Source organism: Heloderma suspectum, chromosome 2, assembly GCF_057233095.1.
Source record: "Heloderma suspectum isolate Gila_16-S chromosome 2, 16-S_ref, whole genome shotgun sequence".
NCBI lineage: Eukaryota > Metazoa > Chordata > Lepidosauria > Squamata > Helodermatidae > Heloderma > Heloderma suspectum.
Window position 1 is genome coordinate 276,194,985 of NC_139459.1, and position 19,046 is coordinate 276,214,030.

The 19,046-nt window shown below is 48.8% G+C and overlaps 1 protein-coding gene across 1 annotated transcript; it reads right to left on the reverse strand.

The window, feature by feature from the left end:
- Nucleotides 1-684: 684 nt before the first annotated feature.
- On the reverse strand, nt 685-18,884 carry CLTB (clathrin light chain B). The gene is made up of 5 exons (XM_084839320.1): nt 18,544-18,884; nt 14,375-14,421; nt 8,875-8,992; nt 7,726-7,837; nt 685-4,447 (listed from the first exon to the last, which is right to left on the reverse strand). Exons 1-5 carry the CDS (start codon nt 18,728-18,730, stop codon nt 4,276-4,278), a joined length of 636 nt encoding a protein of 211 aa, XP_084695446.1. The 5' UTR covers nt 18,731-18,884; the 3' UTR covers nt 685-4,275.
- Between the last annotated feature and the right edge of the window lie 162 nt (nt 18,885-19,046).

Genomic DNA, 19,046 nt, shown 5'->3' on the forward strand with positions numbered 1-19,046 from the left:
TTTTTTTATCTACCCTGCTTTGCAGCACCAGGGTATGTAAAATATAAGATTTATTCATGCATAAGCCCAAGTTATGCTGAGCTGGTGTTCAGAGCAAAACTGAAAATGCAGCTGGTTGCTTTTTTGTCTGCCAGTGCAATTGATAACAAGTGTATTGTCTATCACTGGAGCAAGGAGAGTTATTTACAAGAACACTTAACATAGATTAGTTACAGCCAGAACTGGCTTGCAGTTAACTCACCATCTAAGACACCTAGCAGTTCCTTCTAGAGCAGAGGGAGACAGCTTGTGGCCCTCCAGATGTTTTGGTCTTCAACTCCCAACAGCTCTAGCCAGCATAGCCAATGGAGAAGGATGATGCGAGTTGTAGGCCAAAACAACTGCAGGGCCACAAGTTGCTGACTCCTGTTCTAGTGAATAGTTCACCACATAATTCAGCCTGTCCTGAGAAAAATGTCTACACAAGGCAACTTTTTTCAATCAGCTAATAGAATGTTGTATGTACTTGTAACGGTGCGTTACAAATGAATATGCTCGAACCACCTTCTCTTTCATAGAGCTGGTGTGAGTAGGGTGTGAGTAAGGAATGGACTATTCTCCATTCTTCCAGAGAACGTTTAAAATGAAAAGTGGTGATTCAGATCTGTGTTAGCAAACAGGAAGAAAACCACTGCTATTTTTTTTAAAGAATCCATTTACTGCTGAAGTGTGCCATAAGCACCCCATAGAGCAAACGCTAAAAGCTTTTGTTTTAAAAGCAGAGTAAAATAGGGTGGTTCTTGCTTCTCATGTTAAAGTGTTCCTCCCAAGCACTGCTGACACAATATTTTTTCAGTACCTTCCAGTAGCTCCCCCCACCCCCCAAGGTTGCAACCCTAGGAATCGCTCCATTGGAGACAGTGGAACTTACTTCAGCAAAACATGCACAGAATCAGTCCATATGTCTAAGAACTCCCAATGCCTGCTGAGAGGGAGGTATCCAAACTGGCCATCTTCCCTCTCCATGGAGGATTGGTCAGCCACATCCTAGAATATCCATTCAATTCTTCCCTCCTGTATTTTCCCCACTATATCAGAGGAGCATGGAAAGAAAGCATTCCGTGACTCTTTACTCTGTGTCTGGAGTAGTGGCAGTTTATTGATAATAGGTGGTTCAACAAAGTCACAGAACTTAAAGCTGGTGGGGGGGGGGGAGGGGAGGGGACAGGACAGGACAGCTGCAGGCAAAGTTCCCGCCCTCCCCCCAAGTGCCACCCCAGCTTACTACTGCCGCCGCCGCTTGGGGCACAGGATGGAGTGGTAGTTAAATTCTGGGCTTATTGGGCGATTCCAAGCAAAGGTGTTTCCTTGCTTCTAGACTCCAGTGCAAATGTCAGCCTTGGATGTACAAGGCTGAATACATTATCCGCTTGATTTCCATAGGATCTGATGACCCCTGTTGCTCTCAGATAGCAGCCTGGCTGTTCCCTCTGGGCTGTGAACTTCTTTGTAGCCGATAGTGCTGGTGCCTCTTGTCACTGTGTGGCCCTTTGTCTCCGTTCTCCTCACACAAACTTGAATGTGGAATGTTCACCCCGCTTTGTCCTCTGGGGGAGTAACAAATACCCAGAGGAAACATCCCTAGAACCAGACCCTGTGAAGGTACTCTGTTTTTCTGCACTTCCATTTTCTAGCTGCGGCAGCCCAGAACAGACAGATGCAGGATGACCGCCGCAGACTTAGAACTTCAAAGCACCTTTTACCAACAGGATATGCAGAAGAAAGACCTGCTAGTTCTTCGTGTGTGTTTTTAGCCTTATACTGTAAGGGTCCCTACACAGGCTGTTGCTCCGCATAAGGTCTGCTTCCAGCCCTTTGGGGGTTCGTGGTTAGCCAAAAGCATGAACCTTGCAAAGCATCTTACCTGAAGGAGCTACCGGTCCCTTTCTCTGGAAGATGCCAAGGCCCAAACCAACCCTGTTTTTATTAACGTAAAGCACAGATGGGGAGAGCGTGACCTTCCAGCTGTTGTGGGACTGCAGCTCCCATCATCCCTCATGGTTGGCCGTGCTGGCAAGGGCTACAGGGAGTTGCAGTCCAATAGCATTGGGAGGGCCACACATTCCCCACCCCGTTGTAAAGTCTTCAATCGTGATGTTGATGTCAATCGTGCCATTTTTGCAGGATGAGGCACTGGCATGACCCACCCCACACCTAGAAAATTCATCAGTTACCACCTCAGAGAAAATGCTTGGAAGAAGCATTGCTCTGGAGTAGGAACTTCCGTTTTCATTGTGGAGCTCTTCCTTGCAAATGCTTCACTGTGCAAGAACGATATAGCGAGGTCACTGTGCAAAACCATACAGAGGAGGACCTTTAACACATGAAACAATATACACGTACATAAGTGAGTAGCCAACCCAGCTCCCTGCAAAACCAAGCTGAGCTAAGACGCAAACCCGGGTAACTCATATATGCTGTGCCAACAGCTATTTTTTCACAGACTCATAGGCTTCAGCCCCAATATACGAAAGTTAAGGCTGAGCTGACGGTCCACATCTCCCTAACTGGCCACGTGTTCCTGGCTTTCCAAAAGATGCACTTCCCGAGCCAACTTGCAGCCACGCATGGCTATTGTGCTCTTAAGACATTTACATCTCCTGCTAGGGCTGACTCCAGTACATTTGCTCAAGGTGAAAAATCTTAACTGAAGGGCCCAAGCAGCCCTTCACAGCAATACACCCAAAGGAGAAACTGGAACGATTTGTTAGTTTCCCTTCAGTTACAAAGGAGATTGCAAGAACCAGAGATATAGGCTAGGAACCCAGACTAGAAAAATCACCCCCTGCTGCTGCTGCTTACCCAGCACCTAGGGGAGATGGTTCCTCTCAGGGGAACTGTAGCCCTGCATTAATCTCTTTCCTACTTGTTAGCCAGGTTGGGAGACCATCATGGCAGCAAGGACATCAGCTGCAGCATGCCAAGGCCAGTAAAACCTCTGGATGTTTAGAGGAGAAATCAACCTCCAGAACAAAAGTGAAGTGTGTAAGGCTGCGATCCTAGGCACACTTACAGGGGACTAAGTCCCAATGAATACTGTGGCACTTAATTCTGAATAAACATGCCTAAGAGAGTGCTGTAAATGATGGTGTTTGAAGTGGGTGTGCTGATTCTTACGATGGGCGATAGTAAGAAAATTGGCTTGGGTTTGCTTAGATGCCTAAAAGACATCTACAGCTCTCTTAGTGGAAGATTATACAGCAGTGCCCTTGGTTCACCTATCTTCAACTGAAAGGAGCAATCCTAGAAAGAAAATCCGATGAACCCCACATCACATCCCTGCATTTAGTATCTCCTAAGCTAATATGGAATAACCAGCCTTGTGTGAGTGAAGGCAGGTGCTTGGGGTCTCCTCACATAGTCTCCTTGTTCATCACCAAAACCCAAATAGGTTCTTGGCTTTGGGGATATCTTATAGTAGGGAAGAAATTGCATTCTGTTCATTGGAAGTGGGTCTTATTTGGGGGTTTCCTGCAGCTCTTTCATGACTGCACACAGCCCTCGTTTTCAGGTTCTCTATTCCAGTTTCAGTCCAGTGAGTAGAGCGGTCTGTTTCCATCATTCCCCTCTCTCCCTTGTGCATGCTTTCCCCTGAAGGACTCACTTCCCAGCAGAGATCTTTCTTCTACCTGTGCCAGGGTTATTGTGCCCCAGCCAGGAAGCGCAGCTGCGTTCCAAACCTCTACCCGTTGGCAGCTCCTGAGAGTCGCCACTCATTATCACTGGGATAAAACAAGCAACACGGGCTGGGACTCAAAACTCAGGAGCCCCGCTTTGCAGCCTCAAGCTCAGATCTGGGGCTGCTTTCTAGGTCTGGGACAAAGTCTTGGAAAGGAGAACAGTGGTTTTACCTACTATTCTGGCCAGGTTTGATGGCCAGGCCTGCAGGAGCTGGGATGCCTGTGAGTGCCCCCAACAGTGAAACGGGGTGACCTTTCCTGAAGGCAGCAAGTGTGGGAACCGAAGAGGGCAGTTGCCTGAGGAACCACGCCATTAATAAATATGTGTAAAAAGATACCAATGCACCCTTTAAGCAAAGTAAAATCAAGGGGAGGGGTACAGGCAGCCACCCAACCGGAGTGACACAAACATACGGAGGAGAGGGGCAGGGGCAGAGGTGGGATGCTTTGGGGTCCCCCTACTGATGGCCATCTAAGCCTGTTGTGCTGCAGCCAAACCTGCTGCCCAAAGAGCAACCCACATCCTCACCCCAGCCCCGGCCCCTTATCGGCTAGGCTAGCGGGCCAGGGGCGTCTGTTTGAGGGAGATGAGCACTGAGCGCATGCGTGAGACATCCTTGGACTGCTTGCTGCTCTTGGGGTTGAAGTCGCAGAGTTGGGCCACTTTCTCCCATTCGGTGCCAGGCGTCTCTTCCTTGGACTCCTTCAGGAAGGCTTCCTCTGAGGCTCTGGAGAAGGAGGCAATTTGGCAAACAGTCAGGCCCATAAAAGAAGCAGGCAGGCAGGTCTCCTTGCCTCAACCCAGGAAGACCTGTGAGCATTCCTGTCTGTTTCCTGGATGGAAGGAAGCCTCCCAAGTTCCGACTGCCCTTCTTTCCAGAGGGAGACTGCAGACCTTGATGATTGGGCACACGGAGTCCTTAAGTCAGGGGACTCTTAGACCAGCTTTCCCTAGCCTGGCACCCTCCAGATGTTTTGGACTACAACCCCATAATCCCTTACTGTTGGCCATGCTGGCTGGGGCTGATGGGAGTTTTAGTCCAAAATATCTGAAGGGCACCAGGTTGGGGAAGGCTATCATAGATTATGCAACTACTCAAAATATGTCTCATGGACATGAACATTTGAGTGAGTCCATGAAGGATGACCAAAGCCAAAGGTGGACCATAGGCCAAAGATGTCTCTTCCCTCATTTTCTGCAGCCATCCTTTTTGTAGAGAGATGCCATTGTAAGATCAAAAACAGCCATGCATGACCCACCAAGCCAAAGAGAGCACATTAGCCAACTACAGCAGCCCATCAGGAGCCTGGAAATCTTCCTGGTGTGGCTGCCTCTTGGGATTGCAAAACAAGGTGGTTGTCAAGCACTGGGCAATCCGCACTAGAAGGCTGGTGGATTGTATTCAGCTTGGGAGGTCACAAGGTGGGAGGGCCTGCTCTAATGAGTTTTTACAAGAAGCCTTCAAAATAACGTTGATCTTCTGAAAAGGTTGCAGAAGGGCTCGGACAGGGGAAAGGACGGGGAGGGTTTGTGTCACTTGTTGCAGCAATATCACAAGGGCTGTCCAACGCTATCTCTGACACAGGGGCAACCTGATCCCACAGTCTTTGCTATCCCAACAGACCAGCCTTCCATAACCTGGGGCCTGCAAGACCTTCCATACTTTAACTCCCATCATTCCTGACCCTTGGCTGGGATTGATGGGAGTTGTAGTCAAAACATCTGGAGTTCCCCAAGTTGGGGGAGGTAGCAATAGATGCATTTGCTGAAATTGTTGTGGATCGTGTAGTGGGAAGATGTGAAACTCCCACAACAAGAATTGCCAAAAGACATTTGGATTCTACACAACAGCTGAGTAGCAACTGCTGGTTTATACCATGAAAAGGGACCCCAAGTGTACACATAATGTCTCAGGTGGCCAGGACATATGCTTCACACTGTTCAAAGCAGGTGAGGAGGGTGACGGGAAGTAGGCCTTGAAATTCACAGCCTGCATAAACACAGCTGAGACAAGGATGTTTATCTGGAACAACCACCAAAACATCCTTGGGAGGAGTTACCAAACCCCACGCTATGAGCAGCGCCTCTCAGGTTTTGCAATTCCAGGTACACTACCAGAACCTGCTATTTAGTACTTCATCAAAGCAAATATGAAGAATCCCACAATACCAGCTCAGGTCATAGGGTTGGTGGAAGGGTTGCATATATGAAGCGTTTTTGAGCATTTAAGAAGGTGCTGTATACATTCTAGGAAATGTTATTCTTTACCTGAGAAGTGGGGAGTCTACGGTGGCAAAAAGCACACCTGCACCACTCTGTTGCTCCTCCTCCTCCATCAATGCTCAATCCCTCCTCCAATATCCCTTCATACCAGCCTTTCCCAGCCTGGTGCCTCCAGATGTGTTTGACTCCTCATTCCCACCTGGTGCCCTCCAGTCGTGTTGGACTGTAACTCCCATCAGCACAGTCAATGGTGTGAGATGATGGGAGTTGCAGTCCAACCACATCTGGAGGGCCACACTTTCCCCATCCTTGGCGTACCAGGGTTCCCCCACAGGAACGGGCGCAAGGAAAAAAGAAGAGCAAGAGAGACGTACACGTAGCCAATCACATCGGCATCCGGTTGCTGGTAAAAGGCTTTGTCAGCAATCCTACGGCGCGATGCAGAGACAGGAGAAAACGCAGAGCAGAGAGGCAGCAAAGAGTTAAAGAGAGAGAGGTGGGTTAGTACCCTTGGAGGAGGGAGCAGCAGAATCAGAAACTGCAGGACGGTCAGTTTGTTAGAGGTTCATTAGGCAAGTGCTTAGGAGAAACAGAAGAAAGCCACCTCACAAAGGTCAAATATTTGGCATGGAGCTACCGCAGTGACAGTCCTGAAGCAGAGAGAGCAATTTCTAAGAACTACAGCATTAAATCTCCCAGAGATCAACATGTTGACTGTCAGCAGTAAAAGGGGACCCATCCAAGATGTTTGCAGTAACTATGGCTGCTTCCAGAAGAGGCTTTTATTGTGCAATCATCCTGCCTCATTCACAGAATGTTATGACAATGTCCTGCCGTCCTCGTCTTCCACTCGTAGCCCTCCCATGTTTTCCCACTGCTTCTCCCGTCCTTTTTTCTTTCCACAAAAGAAACAGTTGAGCAAAAGACAGAATAGCTACACAATGCCTTTTGACTGGTAGCACTTGGGATGCTACCAGATGGATGGCTCTTAGTGCTACCAGTCGGAAGGCACTGCACAGCTATTGTTCTATGGTAAGAAAAAAGAACAAAGAAGTGGCGGGAAAACACAGGAGGGTTAACAACTGGGAGATGATGCCTAGGCCACCACCACCCCTGTAAAATTTCGTGGATGAGGCTGGGTGAAGGCATGATAAAAGCCACTTCTGGAAGCACCCCAAGGAGCCCTCCATCTGGAAACACTGTACATTGACAAGCTCTGAAGGAGCGAAAGTTGACAACCAGCAGATAATATGGAAATGACTGCCTACAGGTGGCAGATTTAAACTGAAGGGTGACTAGTCTTGCTGCCTGTCAGGCCCTCTCACCAGAATCCATTATTTGGTGCTGCTTAATTTGGTAAAGCATTGAACTGACAGGGACGATGTGAGGAAGGGCCTGATAGTAGAGGCAAGGTTTAGGAAGATTTACCTACAAGCATCTTTACCCAGACCACCCATGGGGACTCATGACCATGGAGCCAAAGGTGCCCGTACATTTTCATCATGCTGTGCAAGGGTGGGCAGAAAGTAGTTCTCCAGATGTTCTGGACTTGCAACTCCCAGCATTCCTGATCATTGGCCATGCTGGCAGGGGCTTCTGGGAATTGAAGTCCAAAACATCTGGAGATCTACATTCTGCCCACCCCTGTCTATGTTACAGCTCCAAAGGGCAGCTCCATTCCAGGAGCCTGGAATATTTTGGCAGTGGTGGTGCTTGTCAAGCTTTTGCTGCCATTGGCAGCAGCTAAAAATGGGTAGGAGACTTTCCCCCTCCCAGCTGTACCTGTTGTTGGCCCGGTTCCTCTCCATCTGTTCGTTCTGCCGCAAGTTCCACTCTTCTAAATCCTTCTTGGCTTTTTCACGCCACTCCTGCTCTAACACCTTGGAAGCAGCATCTAAAACAAGATGGGCAGGTGACTGGCAGGAAGAAAGATACAAAAGGAACTCCCAGCCACAGCAGAGCATCATACACAGATGGCTTTTATGACACGGGTTTTCAGAGATGCTTCAAAATGGTGGTAGATGGGTCTGCACTCTACAAGGGATAGATGCCCTGAATAGACCTGCTCATGAGGTGTTATATAAGTCACATGCACAGCTCAAGAGGAAGGAACGGGTTTCCTCATATTGGAAGGGAGGTATGGCAGGAAGTGACAAGGTGACAAGGACAAGGATATAGCCTGCACGGGGTGCACATGAGCAGAGGGCACTGATGGCTATGTGGAAACATGGCAGGAGTACTCCAGTGGCTAGTGAGGGGGAAAATAGCTGTTTACCCAGCATGTCAGGCTTGCAGTTATGCAGGAGGTTCACTGATGCTATCTACCCAGCTGAAACCCCAGGCAATAGCTTGCCTGAGGTGAAACTTGTGGGCAGTGTTTCATCCTACTTACCTAGGGAGGTGATGGGCTCTCCTGCAGTGGAAGCATTCAAGATGAAGCTGGACAGCCATCTGTCAGGGATGCTTTGACTTGGATTCCTGCATTGAGCTGGGGGTTGGACTTGATGGTCTTATAGGCCCCTTCCAACTATTCTATGATTCTATAATCTGTTACTTCTACTGCCTATTCCACCTGCCTTCCCACTCTATATTTGGTGCTTTCAGGTTCCATTACCATCTTTTTATCTGCTCTGGGGACATCTGTCTCAGCACAAGCCAAAACTCTGCCCCCATTGGTGGCTCACACTTTTCTAATCTCTCCTTTTTCCCATTCCTTCAGAAAAACTGCACTGGCCTTCCCATTCTTCCGTTTAAAATTTTCCTTGTAGCCTTTTTTCCTGGCTCATTTTTCCTCACCCCACCATCTTCTACCCCTCAAAAAATCTCAGTTATAACTACCACACACACACACACACCACACACCCTGCATCTTCACAATGTGCATTTGTACCTTTTTGGTTTACAGACACACTCGCTTTTTATTATTCCTACCCAACTCTTGCAGTCTCTTTTTCTGCTCCTCTCTCCACTTGCGAATGCTCTCAGGCTCCTGTGTCAACCGGTCAGCTCTTGCAATGGCTGCGTAGGCATCTGTGGGTCCATTGGATTCCTTTAGAAAAAGGAAAGAGAGAGAGAGAAAGAGAGAAATCCAGACTCTTCTCTCATATCTGCACAGCAGTGTATTTATGTGGAATGAGGAGGAGCACAAGATACAAGTCTTTAATCCTTACCATGCTAAAAATCCTTGCACAGAATTATGGGCACACCCTAATCCTAGTTGTCCAATAGACATGAATCATCTTCTCCCAAGGCCCATGCAATGAGGAAGGTAGGAGGAGATGGACCAAATGACGATAGTCTAAGTGTGCTCTCATTTAAGACCCTAGCCACAAGCCTGAAAGCACAGGGCCTTCTGAAAGCAAAACTCGTAAGCTGCCTAACAGAACCTCTTCATCAGCCATGTACCAGCCCAGCCTTACACCACTTGCCTTGCCATTCACAGCCAACATGATTTTCATGTCTGTGCCTCAGGAGAGCTCCTGCAGTTCTAAGGAATAATGGCTGCTTGCTGTGCCTCTGTGATGTCACCTCTCTGATGTCACAGTCAAGTCTTCAAAGGGGAGTGCCTATTTGAGGAGATCTTAACTCTGAGCAGAACTGGACCTTTGGTTCAGTTGGTTCTAAAACCTCTTTGATGTCATCAAGTGCCGTTGCCATGGCAAGAGCCAATTTTCGCAGCCACAAGCTGAAATCATGAGGGAAGTGCTAGATGTGGTCATCTTTATTTAAAGGCCAGTAATGATGGTAATTAAATAAGCCAGCTGCAGAATTTGAGAAGCCCACAGTCTAGGTTCTATTCACACATGACCATTTTCTTGGTTCACAGTCGTACTCCCCACAGCAATTTCACAGAGGCTTGTGAAGTGGCTTGTTTTTCCACAGTCAGCAGAACAACCCTTCCCACAACCTTTCTTTCATCTCACTCCGAATCAACCAAATGGCTTATTAGTGCTCTTCTGAACCTATCACTGCACCCCCCAGAATTTTAGCTTTCATTTTATTTTATTTATTTATTTTATTTATTACATTTATATCCCACCTTTTTTCCTCCAAGGAACTCAAGGTGGCGTACATAATCCTCCTCCTCTCCATTTTATCCTCACAACAACAACCCTTTGTGGTAGGTTGGGCTGAGAGTATGTGACTGGCCCAAAGTCACCCAGTGAGCTTCCATGGCCGAGTGGGGACTAGAACCCGGATCTCCCAACTCCCAGTCCAGCACTCTAGCCACTACACCATGCTGGCTCTCATGGTGTAGTGGCTAGTGACCTTTTTAAAAGGTCATTTCTAGGACCAGGACTCTACAATCCAATCACGTGGAAAACTGTTTTCACAGTTGAGCAATACCTTTATTAGGATCAACCAAATTCCACAAAAATGAGCGAGCTTTCCAGTTCTCCAGAATGTCCCCAATAACTTGTACACCCTGCTCCCTCAGTATGCCCAATTTGCTTGCAGTTCCTTGTTGCAGATTCTGTTGTTGCAACAAGGATGCAATGAAGGCATCATTTGATCACGGGACAGATTCGACCACACCCAGGTTCCTTTGAGAGGCAGCAAGATAAACAAGAATTCTCTCAGAGAGAAATGCAGCACCTGGCTAGCAGCAAGAGTGAAGTGAAATGTTAAGGCAAGACAGGGATGCAGTTGCACTTGCATATAGCAATAAAGGTGATTTTGTGTGCTTCCAGATGAGGCTTTTATAGCACTATCACCCTGCCTCATTCACAGAATTTTATGGGGGGTCCAGACATCATCGTCTTCCAGTCATAACCCTCCCGTGTGTTCCCACTGCTTCTTCTGTCTTTTTCCTTACCATGGAAAAGATGGAATTTCTGCACAATGCCTCCTCAGAGGTAGCACAAGGAGCCCTCCAACTGGGAACGCCCTTTATCTGACCGCCAACATCCTACAGGTTCTGGGCTTGAACTCTGGGTAACACCAAACTGGCCCCATATTGGCGCCACTGCTTCCTTCTCTAGCAACAGACTGTTCTTGGAGCTTCCACACCTTTCCTCTCTCCAATCCTAGGCTCTTTAAAAGGGGAACGACTCCAGTCCTACAACCATCACCCATTGTGGGATGTGCAAATCAACACACAAATCCTTTCAGTCTTAAGATGCTGGCCATCTCAACCTTGAGGTGTACCTCAGGGCTGGCTCTACCATTAGCCAGAGTGAAGCAGTCACCTCAGGCAGCAAATGCTGGGAGGCAGCAGCAAGGTGTTGGAGTAGGGAGGTGTGGGCCATGTGACCTGCTCTGTGCCTCCTAAGATAGCCTGCAGCCTTCAGGGGCAGTGGAGGATACTGACCCACTTCCAGGGTTGAAGAAAGAGTCAACGTTTGTACATGGAATGGGAGGGGCATCACCTTTCCTTCCTTCACCTCCGGCACGAAAAGGTCTTGAGCTGCACTGGTGTATCTGGACTATTTTCGACCACAGACATCAGCATGCTTGGATCAGTGAGCATGCAAGCACTGTTCAGATGTCAGCCCTGTTGCCTCAGTGTAATTCCAGGCCCTTTTAGGTGCAAACTACCCCCTCCCTAAGTGAGTAGAAAAATTGACCCTGTGTTTTTGTTTGTACGTTTCGGCCAGTTCTCTGGCTATGAACATTTATGGCCCATGAACTGTTCTCGGGATTTGGCATATCTGGAGGTGAACAGGAGAGAGGCGGGTTGCTTTTCTGGGGTGAGCAGTCAGTCCCCGGGGGAGGGGGGGGTGTTCAAGGATGCTTCCAAACAGAGGGCTCCTATTGCTGACAATCAAAAGGCACTGTGCAGCTCTTCCATTTTTTCTCCCTTAGCAGATTTTTTTGTATGGAAAGAAAAAAAGATGGAAGTAGCAGTGGGAAAATACCGGACGGTTACAAGTGGAAGACATCTTCATCTAGACCCTCTGTGAACAAGGGGATGTGATTGTACAATAAAAGCTTTGTCTGAAAGCACTCCTAAGTGAGAGAGATATTGGGGGGTGGGGAGAGGCAGCTGCAATTAAGTGGAAAGCTTTGCTTCCAGAAATACTGCTGCTTGTAATGTTGAACATGGCTATGGGATTACACTCCACCCTCACCCCAATCCACTAATCTAATTAAGTCTACCCATCTCCAATGGGATTATGTCACTGTAAACCAAATTGATACCATGACAAGGAGGGAGTGAAATGTTCCATAGCAGCCGCTTCCTCTCCATCCATCTGGGCAGATAGGGTGTGTTCATATGTCACAGTGTGGGATAGCACCCAAAAGGGCCATGCATGTTCATTGCCCACACACAACACTGTGCTATGCAATTGTGGGTTGGTGTCAGCAGAAATGGGAGGTTAAAGGGACTGCGTGGAGGATTTGGAATGGATAACTTGTTCACAAAGCACAATCCTACTGACACAATAGATTTACACCACAATGTAAAAAAAATGGCATGGAATTGTTATTCAGCAATTCTATCTCAATAGGCACATGATTTAGCATGGTCATAAAACTGTAACAGAGAAACAGTGCAGGTATGTGTGTGCATGTGTACACCAAATAACTATGCTATTTCCAAGACTTAAAATAATCCCACAGAGAGGCAGCAAAGGTCTGGATGCACCCTGGATGAACATAGGGAGAAACACTACAAGGTTATGGGCCCATGGTTGCCAAATCAGAGCTCTTTCACACATTATGCAGCAACAAACCTAGTTTCTCCACTCAACAGGAAGATGCTGCCAATCCTGGATCTCTGACAAGTATACATGTTTGCAAGCACCTGATTGTCACATTCACTCTTTACATTTTTAGCTGTACAGTTAAAAAATCTTAGATGCATATCCCAAAAAACATAATAGGCGACTATTCCCCTTGCTTACATTAGTGAAGTCTCCAGTACCAGCTGCAAAGAAATCCAAGAGCAACAGTGCTATCCAGATCTACACAGGTGAGGGACCCTCCTAGACAGAGGGAGAGTAAGGCCCCTACACACATAACTCCCATTGAATTCAATGGGGCTCACTTCTGAGTGAACATGTATAGGACTGCACTGTTAGGCACTCACTCATGCTTTCCCTTACAAAAACAAATAAAAGAAAAAACTAGTCCTGCCTCTGCTGGCCAACTCTATCCTGTCAAAATCATCTAGGGTTGCATCCACCAAACTCCCACAGCCTTCCTGACTTGGATGGTTACTTTCTGCCATTTGACTGCTCTCTACTGAAGAGCAGCACAGCACCAGGGGGCTGCAAGACGTGTGTGTAAAGGAAGCCCCTGTCCGTAATGCGGGATGGGAGGAGCCAAGCAACCTTTTTGCAATGTGTTTGATGATTCTGAGAATCCTCCCCATGAAGAGATCGAACATGGATGGGCAATGTCTGGCCCTCCAGATGTTGCTGGAATGCAATTCCCATCATCTTCACCACTGGCCATGCTGACTAGGGGTGATGGGAGTTGCAATCCAACAACATCTGGAGGGCTCCCTGCTCCCCTTCCCTGAGACAGAAGAACAGCCGCCCTAATCTTCCTTAAGCTGTAGGATACATTTTTGAAACAAGACAAATACATTTATCAACGTTTTAACACTCCAGAGATTCAAACAAAGGCCCTTTTCATTACTGCTCTATTCATGCATGGCCTCTCTTCCCAACATAAAAAAACACCTCAATTTCTTATTCCCCCTCATCTACCTTGTTCTTCCCACACCCCAAAACCATTTCTTATTTCATTGATTTTCCAATCCCACAGCCAATTAATCCCCTCCATGCAAACATAATAACCTTCCGCTACAATATCAGTGCCCTCAAATAGCCCCCAGTTGCCACCCTGCATGTGATGATGCCCATAAGCAGCTGCCATGGATGAGGGTCTAGGGCATGGGTGGGAAACCTTAGGCCCAGGGGCCAAAGAAGGCCTTCTGGGGCTGCCCAGATGGCCATGCCCCCTTCCCTCCAACCACCAATCATCTAATAGTTTACTGGTTTTGTGCAGTATCCGCATTCTAAAAGGCTGGGATGCCTCTCCTAAGGCTGAGTTCCTGGCAGGAAGAGCTGTAAGCTACAAGATGCTGCTTTGGAGGGAATTTTGGCCAGCCCCTTTGCCTTTGGCCCGACCCACCACTGGAACGTGACCCCTGAAAGCTTCTCCGAAATTGAACTCAGCCCCTGTGCTGAAAGAGGTTCCCCAATGCTAGTCTAGGGAAAGGGGATGCTATACACAATCTTGACTGTAAACAGAAGAAATGATGGCTACTTTTCCCATCCATCCACAAACCCTCCCCCTTTGCTTTGGGTAACCACCAAAGAAGAAGCCTTCCTCAAATGAGACATCTCTTCAATGAACCTTCTCTGGAAGTTTGGGGGTCCAGCTACTCCTGCTGGTCTTCTACACATGCTATATACTCTGGCCCCATAGACCCAGGGTTGCCCCCTTTCCTGGCCCAGCAAGGAGCACAGATTCTCACCTGAAACAGATCTCCATTCACAGTGGCCCCAGTGCTCTCCAAATCAGCTGCAGAGGAAGGAAAAGAGAAATGTGTTAGTCAGTGGTAAGGGGCAGCAGCACAAGGCTGAACCAGATGCATGGCTTTGATTAGATGGGGAATAGTTTCGGGCAGCAGCTTCCTGCCTCATGGTTTGACTGTTGCAAATGACACAGGTCAAGCCATGAAGCACCTCCCATGTCAAGGGGGGTACATACAGAAGGAGGAAAAGCAACACATGGGAACTGCAAGGAAAGATACAGAGGATCCTGCAGAGTAGAGGCAAAGATCTGGGATAGCAGGGACAGAGAATGCAGGAATCTGGAATACTCACTCTTATCTTCCAACACCCCAAAACTAAGCCCTGATAACCAAGCCAATAGCTGTAGGTCAGCCTTCTCCAACTTGGTGCCCTCCAGATGTGTGGCACTGCAACTCCCAGAATTCCAAGCCAGGATAGCCATTGGCCAGGCTGGCTGGGGATGATGGCAGTTGCAGTCCAACACATCTGGGAGGCACCTAGTTGAGGAAGGCTGCTGTAAGTTGTTCTGATAGTCTTCGGGGCAACCTGCTCAGTAAAAGCCAGTTTATCCATTTGTGACTCATTCTACTTTATCTAAGGCCCAGATAAGGACCCAGCTACTAGGTACCTGTGGGCAGGAGACACTGCTGAGATTAAAGTTGCATGGAGTGTGATTAGCAGCCAAAAGCACCCTTTCTTTAATCCTGCAAAAAGTCCATTGTAAGTTCACTCTGAAGTAAGTCCCCACTGAGTCAACTTGGACTTCCTTTTTAGTAATGTGAGCATAGGCTTGCTAGAAGTAAGGCACCATGGGACTTACTTCTAAGTAAACATGGTGAGGACCAAAAGAAGTGTGGGGATGGGCTTTGGTAGGCAAGAACCAACACTGTCAGATGTATTAAGTGGAACGTTAACATAGGGGGACTATACGTACGCATGGGTGGATGAACTGTGGAGGAAAAATAAAGTCAGCAAATGAGATGCGCGGCTTGATCCTATGCATGTTTACTCAGAAATCAATCCCACTGTATTCAGGGGGTCTTGCTCACAGGCATAAGTGTGCATACAGCTGTAGTCTTAAAGCTACCAGAACTGCAAGAAACACATCCTGATAGGAGAGGGACAGTACATAATTTAAACATAACCTGCATTTGCTGAGACATTAATGTGCAGACGGTAAAAAGGGCAGTACCGTTGCACAAGATCAATTACTTTTGCTAAGGAGATATTAAAACAAAAAGAAGCGGTGTCAGATTTGTTAACCATTAACAATTTTGCAGCCTCTCATTCTAACTATTTTTGAAATGTTTTTTTGTTTTCTTTGTAGTGATCTCAAGGTTAGAGATAGAATGACTACAGAGACCGAAATGCATCCTCCCCCATACCCAACTGCCGCCACTGATTTCATGATGTCTCTCTTTTCATGTCCAATTTGTACCTATTCATTTTCTTGTGAAGACACTTTCCTGTCTGGCTGGAAATGTCATGAAAATGGCAGAAGGGCATTGCTGACAGGTGATGGCATGTATGACACCACGGGGTGTGCAGATGATTCCCTCATCCAAGCATAGTAGTGGAAGGAGAACTTGCAACCTCCTAATGTTTCCCTGTTTACAGCTTTAATAGCACCAGAGCCCTACCCTACCCTGAACTTAGCCAACCTATAATGAGTTAGTTACTAACTGATGACATGAAGACCCTCGGTCCTATGTAGGAGCTTTTCTATACGAGCTTGTTAATACACTGTGTCTACTTTCAGTTTTGTCAGAAAACTGAGATCTGATCTCTACCCTAAGAGCTTTCCCTTTCCTCCTTTTCTGCTACATAACCTCTAAGTGGTGCTGTGCTATAGCAGAATAATGCAATAACACAAGTAGGAAAATATGTTTTCTTTCGTTTTCACAAATAATACTCCTCTTTCCCTGCTCTACCCCCCCCCCCCGGCCCCCGGCAAAAGCGCTCTTAAAAAACAGAAGCGAAACTGGAGGGTCATGATGTTGTCTAAAGAACTTGTAAACAACTGTAAGGAATGATGAGAGCACAATAAATGCCCCACGTAGAAAAGCTTTAGAGTTGCCAGGTGCCTGTTATTGTAAAAGGCTAATCCCTTACTACATGTAAGGTTGGCACCTTGTGAAATTTAATAACTGCCCTTTATTTCAAGAGCAGCACCTAGACCAGCCATCCCCAACCTGGCATCCTCCAGATGTGTTGGGCTGCATTCCGCATCATTCCTGACTATCAGCATGCTGGCTGGGAATGATGGGGCTTGCAGTCCAAAACATCTGGAGGGCACCAGGTTGGGGACAGCTGTCCTAGACAGTGTCATCTTTAAAAAAGAAGAAACATTTTGGCCAATTGAACCAAGTTCTGCCCCTGACTTGGCTTACTGGGAGACCTCTCTGCCCCTCTCTACCCATAACAATCTTTATGCACCCTCCACTGAAGCTAAACTAAAATGGTCAAGACCAGCCAATCCAGAGGAAGAGAGGGATCAACTCCAACCACAAAAAAATGGGCCTGTGAAGTGGCAAGAAACCCTTATTAACAGTTTAGGCAGGTTCTGAGACTCCAGACTGCTCACTTGGAGCATGTTAGGCAAGGCCATATGGGGACACAGTGTCTTCAGTTCACAAGGCCTTTGAAAACAGTAACCATGGCTAAAGTGTATGTAACTTTCTTGCTTGGGAACAAGATACTTTCAGGGCTCCTGCCTAAGCAGAGCCAAGAACGGACTTGTCTTTTACTCGTTCTGCCCTTGTGTTTTCAACATCGGCATGACATGCAGAAACGGAGAAGGAGAAGCTTTTCTTGGCCAGGAGACAAAGCAGTGAAAAACACTTTGCCTGCTAAATTTCCATGAGCCAGGATGATGGTAAAGGCACAGGAGCAGACCAGATAAAACAGCGGACAACCCTAAGCAAAGCTAAAGCCGTGACGAAGGCGACAGGAGCATCCTTCCTTTCCTGGTGCCACTTCCTTGCAGATGCTCTTTCCCTTCCCCGACATCACCCAACCCCAGAATACCTGGCTACACCCAGGATGACTAGGTCTGGTCTGGCAACATTTGCAGGGACTCCTCCCAAAGCAATCCAGAGCTTCAGCATGTCTGCCTCACCCAGAATTGTCCCTTCCTCTCTTCCCCGGTCCAGCATTTGGGCCTAATAGCTGCCTCAGCCATGGAAGGAATCAGCCAGGGAAAGAGGAACTTCCCTGATGGGTCATGCTGAGGCTGCTTTGTCCTAGGTTGACTTGTCCCTAGCTGGCCAAAAAGATGCTGTCCATTGATTTTCCCTGTCTGAGGCTGCTCTGAAAGGTGTTTGTCTCTTATAAGACTCCCAGCTCCAAAGCACAGCTGGTCCCTGACCCAGAAGACTGAGCCCATGGCGCAATACCACAAAGATGCCCACTGGGAGGGAGGGTGGAAAGCCAGTACGCTCCACTGGACACAGAGTGTGAGTTTGGGAGGCCTGGGTTCAAGTCCCTCCTGTGCCAGGGATGGGCGGCCTTGGGAAAATCTCCCTCGTTTCGACTCAGTTCCCCTTATCTATAAAATGGGAGCAGTGGCCTTCCCAAAAGACCAGCAAGACTGCATCAAGCACTCCTTAAGTTATAAACTGTAGCAGCACCAGTCTCCCAGTCGAAGCTGGTGGCGATGCTAAGCGTTCTGGTGGGGGCTACTGCTCCCCTCGCTCCTGATGAAGCCCAGCCCTTACAGGCCTCGCTCCGGCGACCCAAGCTTTTGTCCCCCTCTGGCCGGAGAGCCCAGAGACGCTCACTCCGCCTCCTTTGTCGGCACCGGCAGAACCGGCCGCTGCCGCTTCCTGGTCAAACACACGTTGGGCGGAGACCCTCCTGCTGCCGCCTCCGCCGCCGCCGCCGCCCCTGCCCCAAGCCGGCCGGAACTGCGACGCAACGCTCAGCCCCAGCTAGACCCACCGCAGTCACCTGGCTCGGCCGTGCCCGTGCCCCCGCCCCTCCCCGCCCGGCAGATGTGCTGCCATCGCCCCCGGGGACGGCCGTGGCTGCGGATGATGGGACTTGCAGTCCGACCCCTCCCGGAGGGCGCCAGGCTAGGAACGCCGCCCGCGGGCCGCGGTGTGCCTCCTTCTTCGCCCTTCGCACTCACCCAGCAGCTCGCCCCCCGCCTCCTGGCCGCCTCCCGCCGCCCCGTCGGCCGTGCTGAAGCCCTCGTCGTTCTCGATGCCCGCGATCTCGCTCTCCTGCTGAGCCAGGAAGGCAGCGGCCGGGTCCTCTTCTGCGGCCTCGGCGGCTCCGCTCTCCGACGAGGAGAAGAACCCGAAATCATCAGCCATGTTGGCTGCTTCCCGCACCCTCCTCTCCTCTCCTCTCCTCTCCTCTCCTCTCCCCGAGATGGGCACGCTGAGCGGCGCCCACAGCCCGGGCTGCAAACAGGCGCGCAGAGGGCGAGAGCGACCAGGAACCCCCGGGCTCAGCTGTCACTGCGGCGGCTGCAGGAGGAGCCTGGCAATTTTTTAGGGGCGATGGGAGGTGACCTCACCAGCCAGGCAGCCGACGCACTGTGGAGCCACGAGGGGGAAGCACTGCGAGGGACCTCTCGCGTCGCCTTTGGTTGAGGCCACTGGCGCTTCGAATCTGATCGGTTCCGCT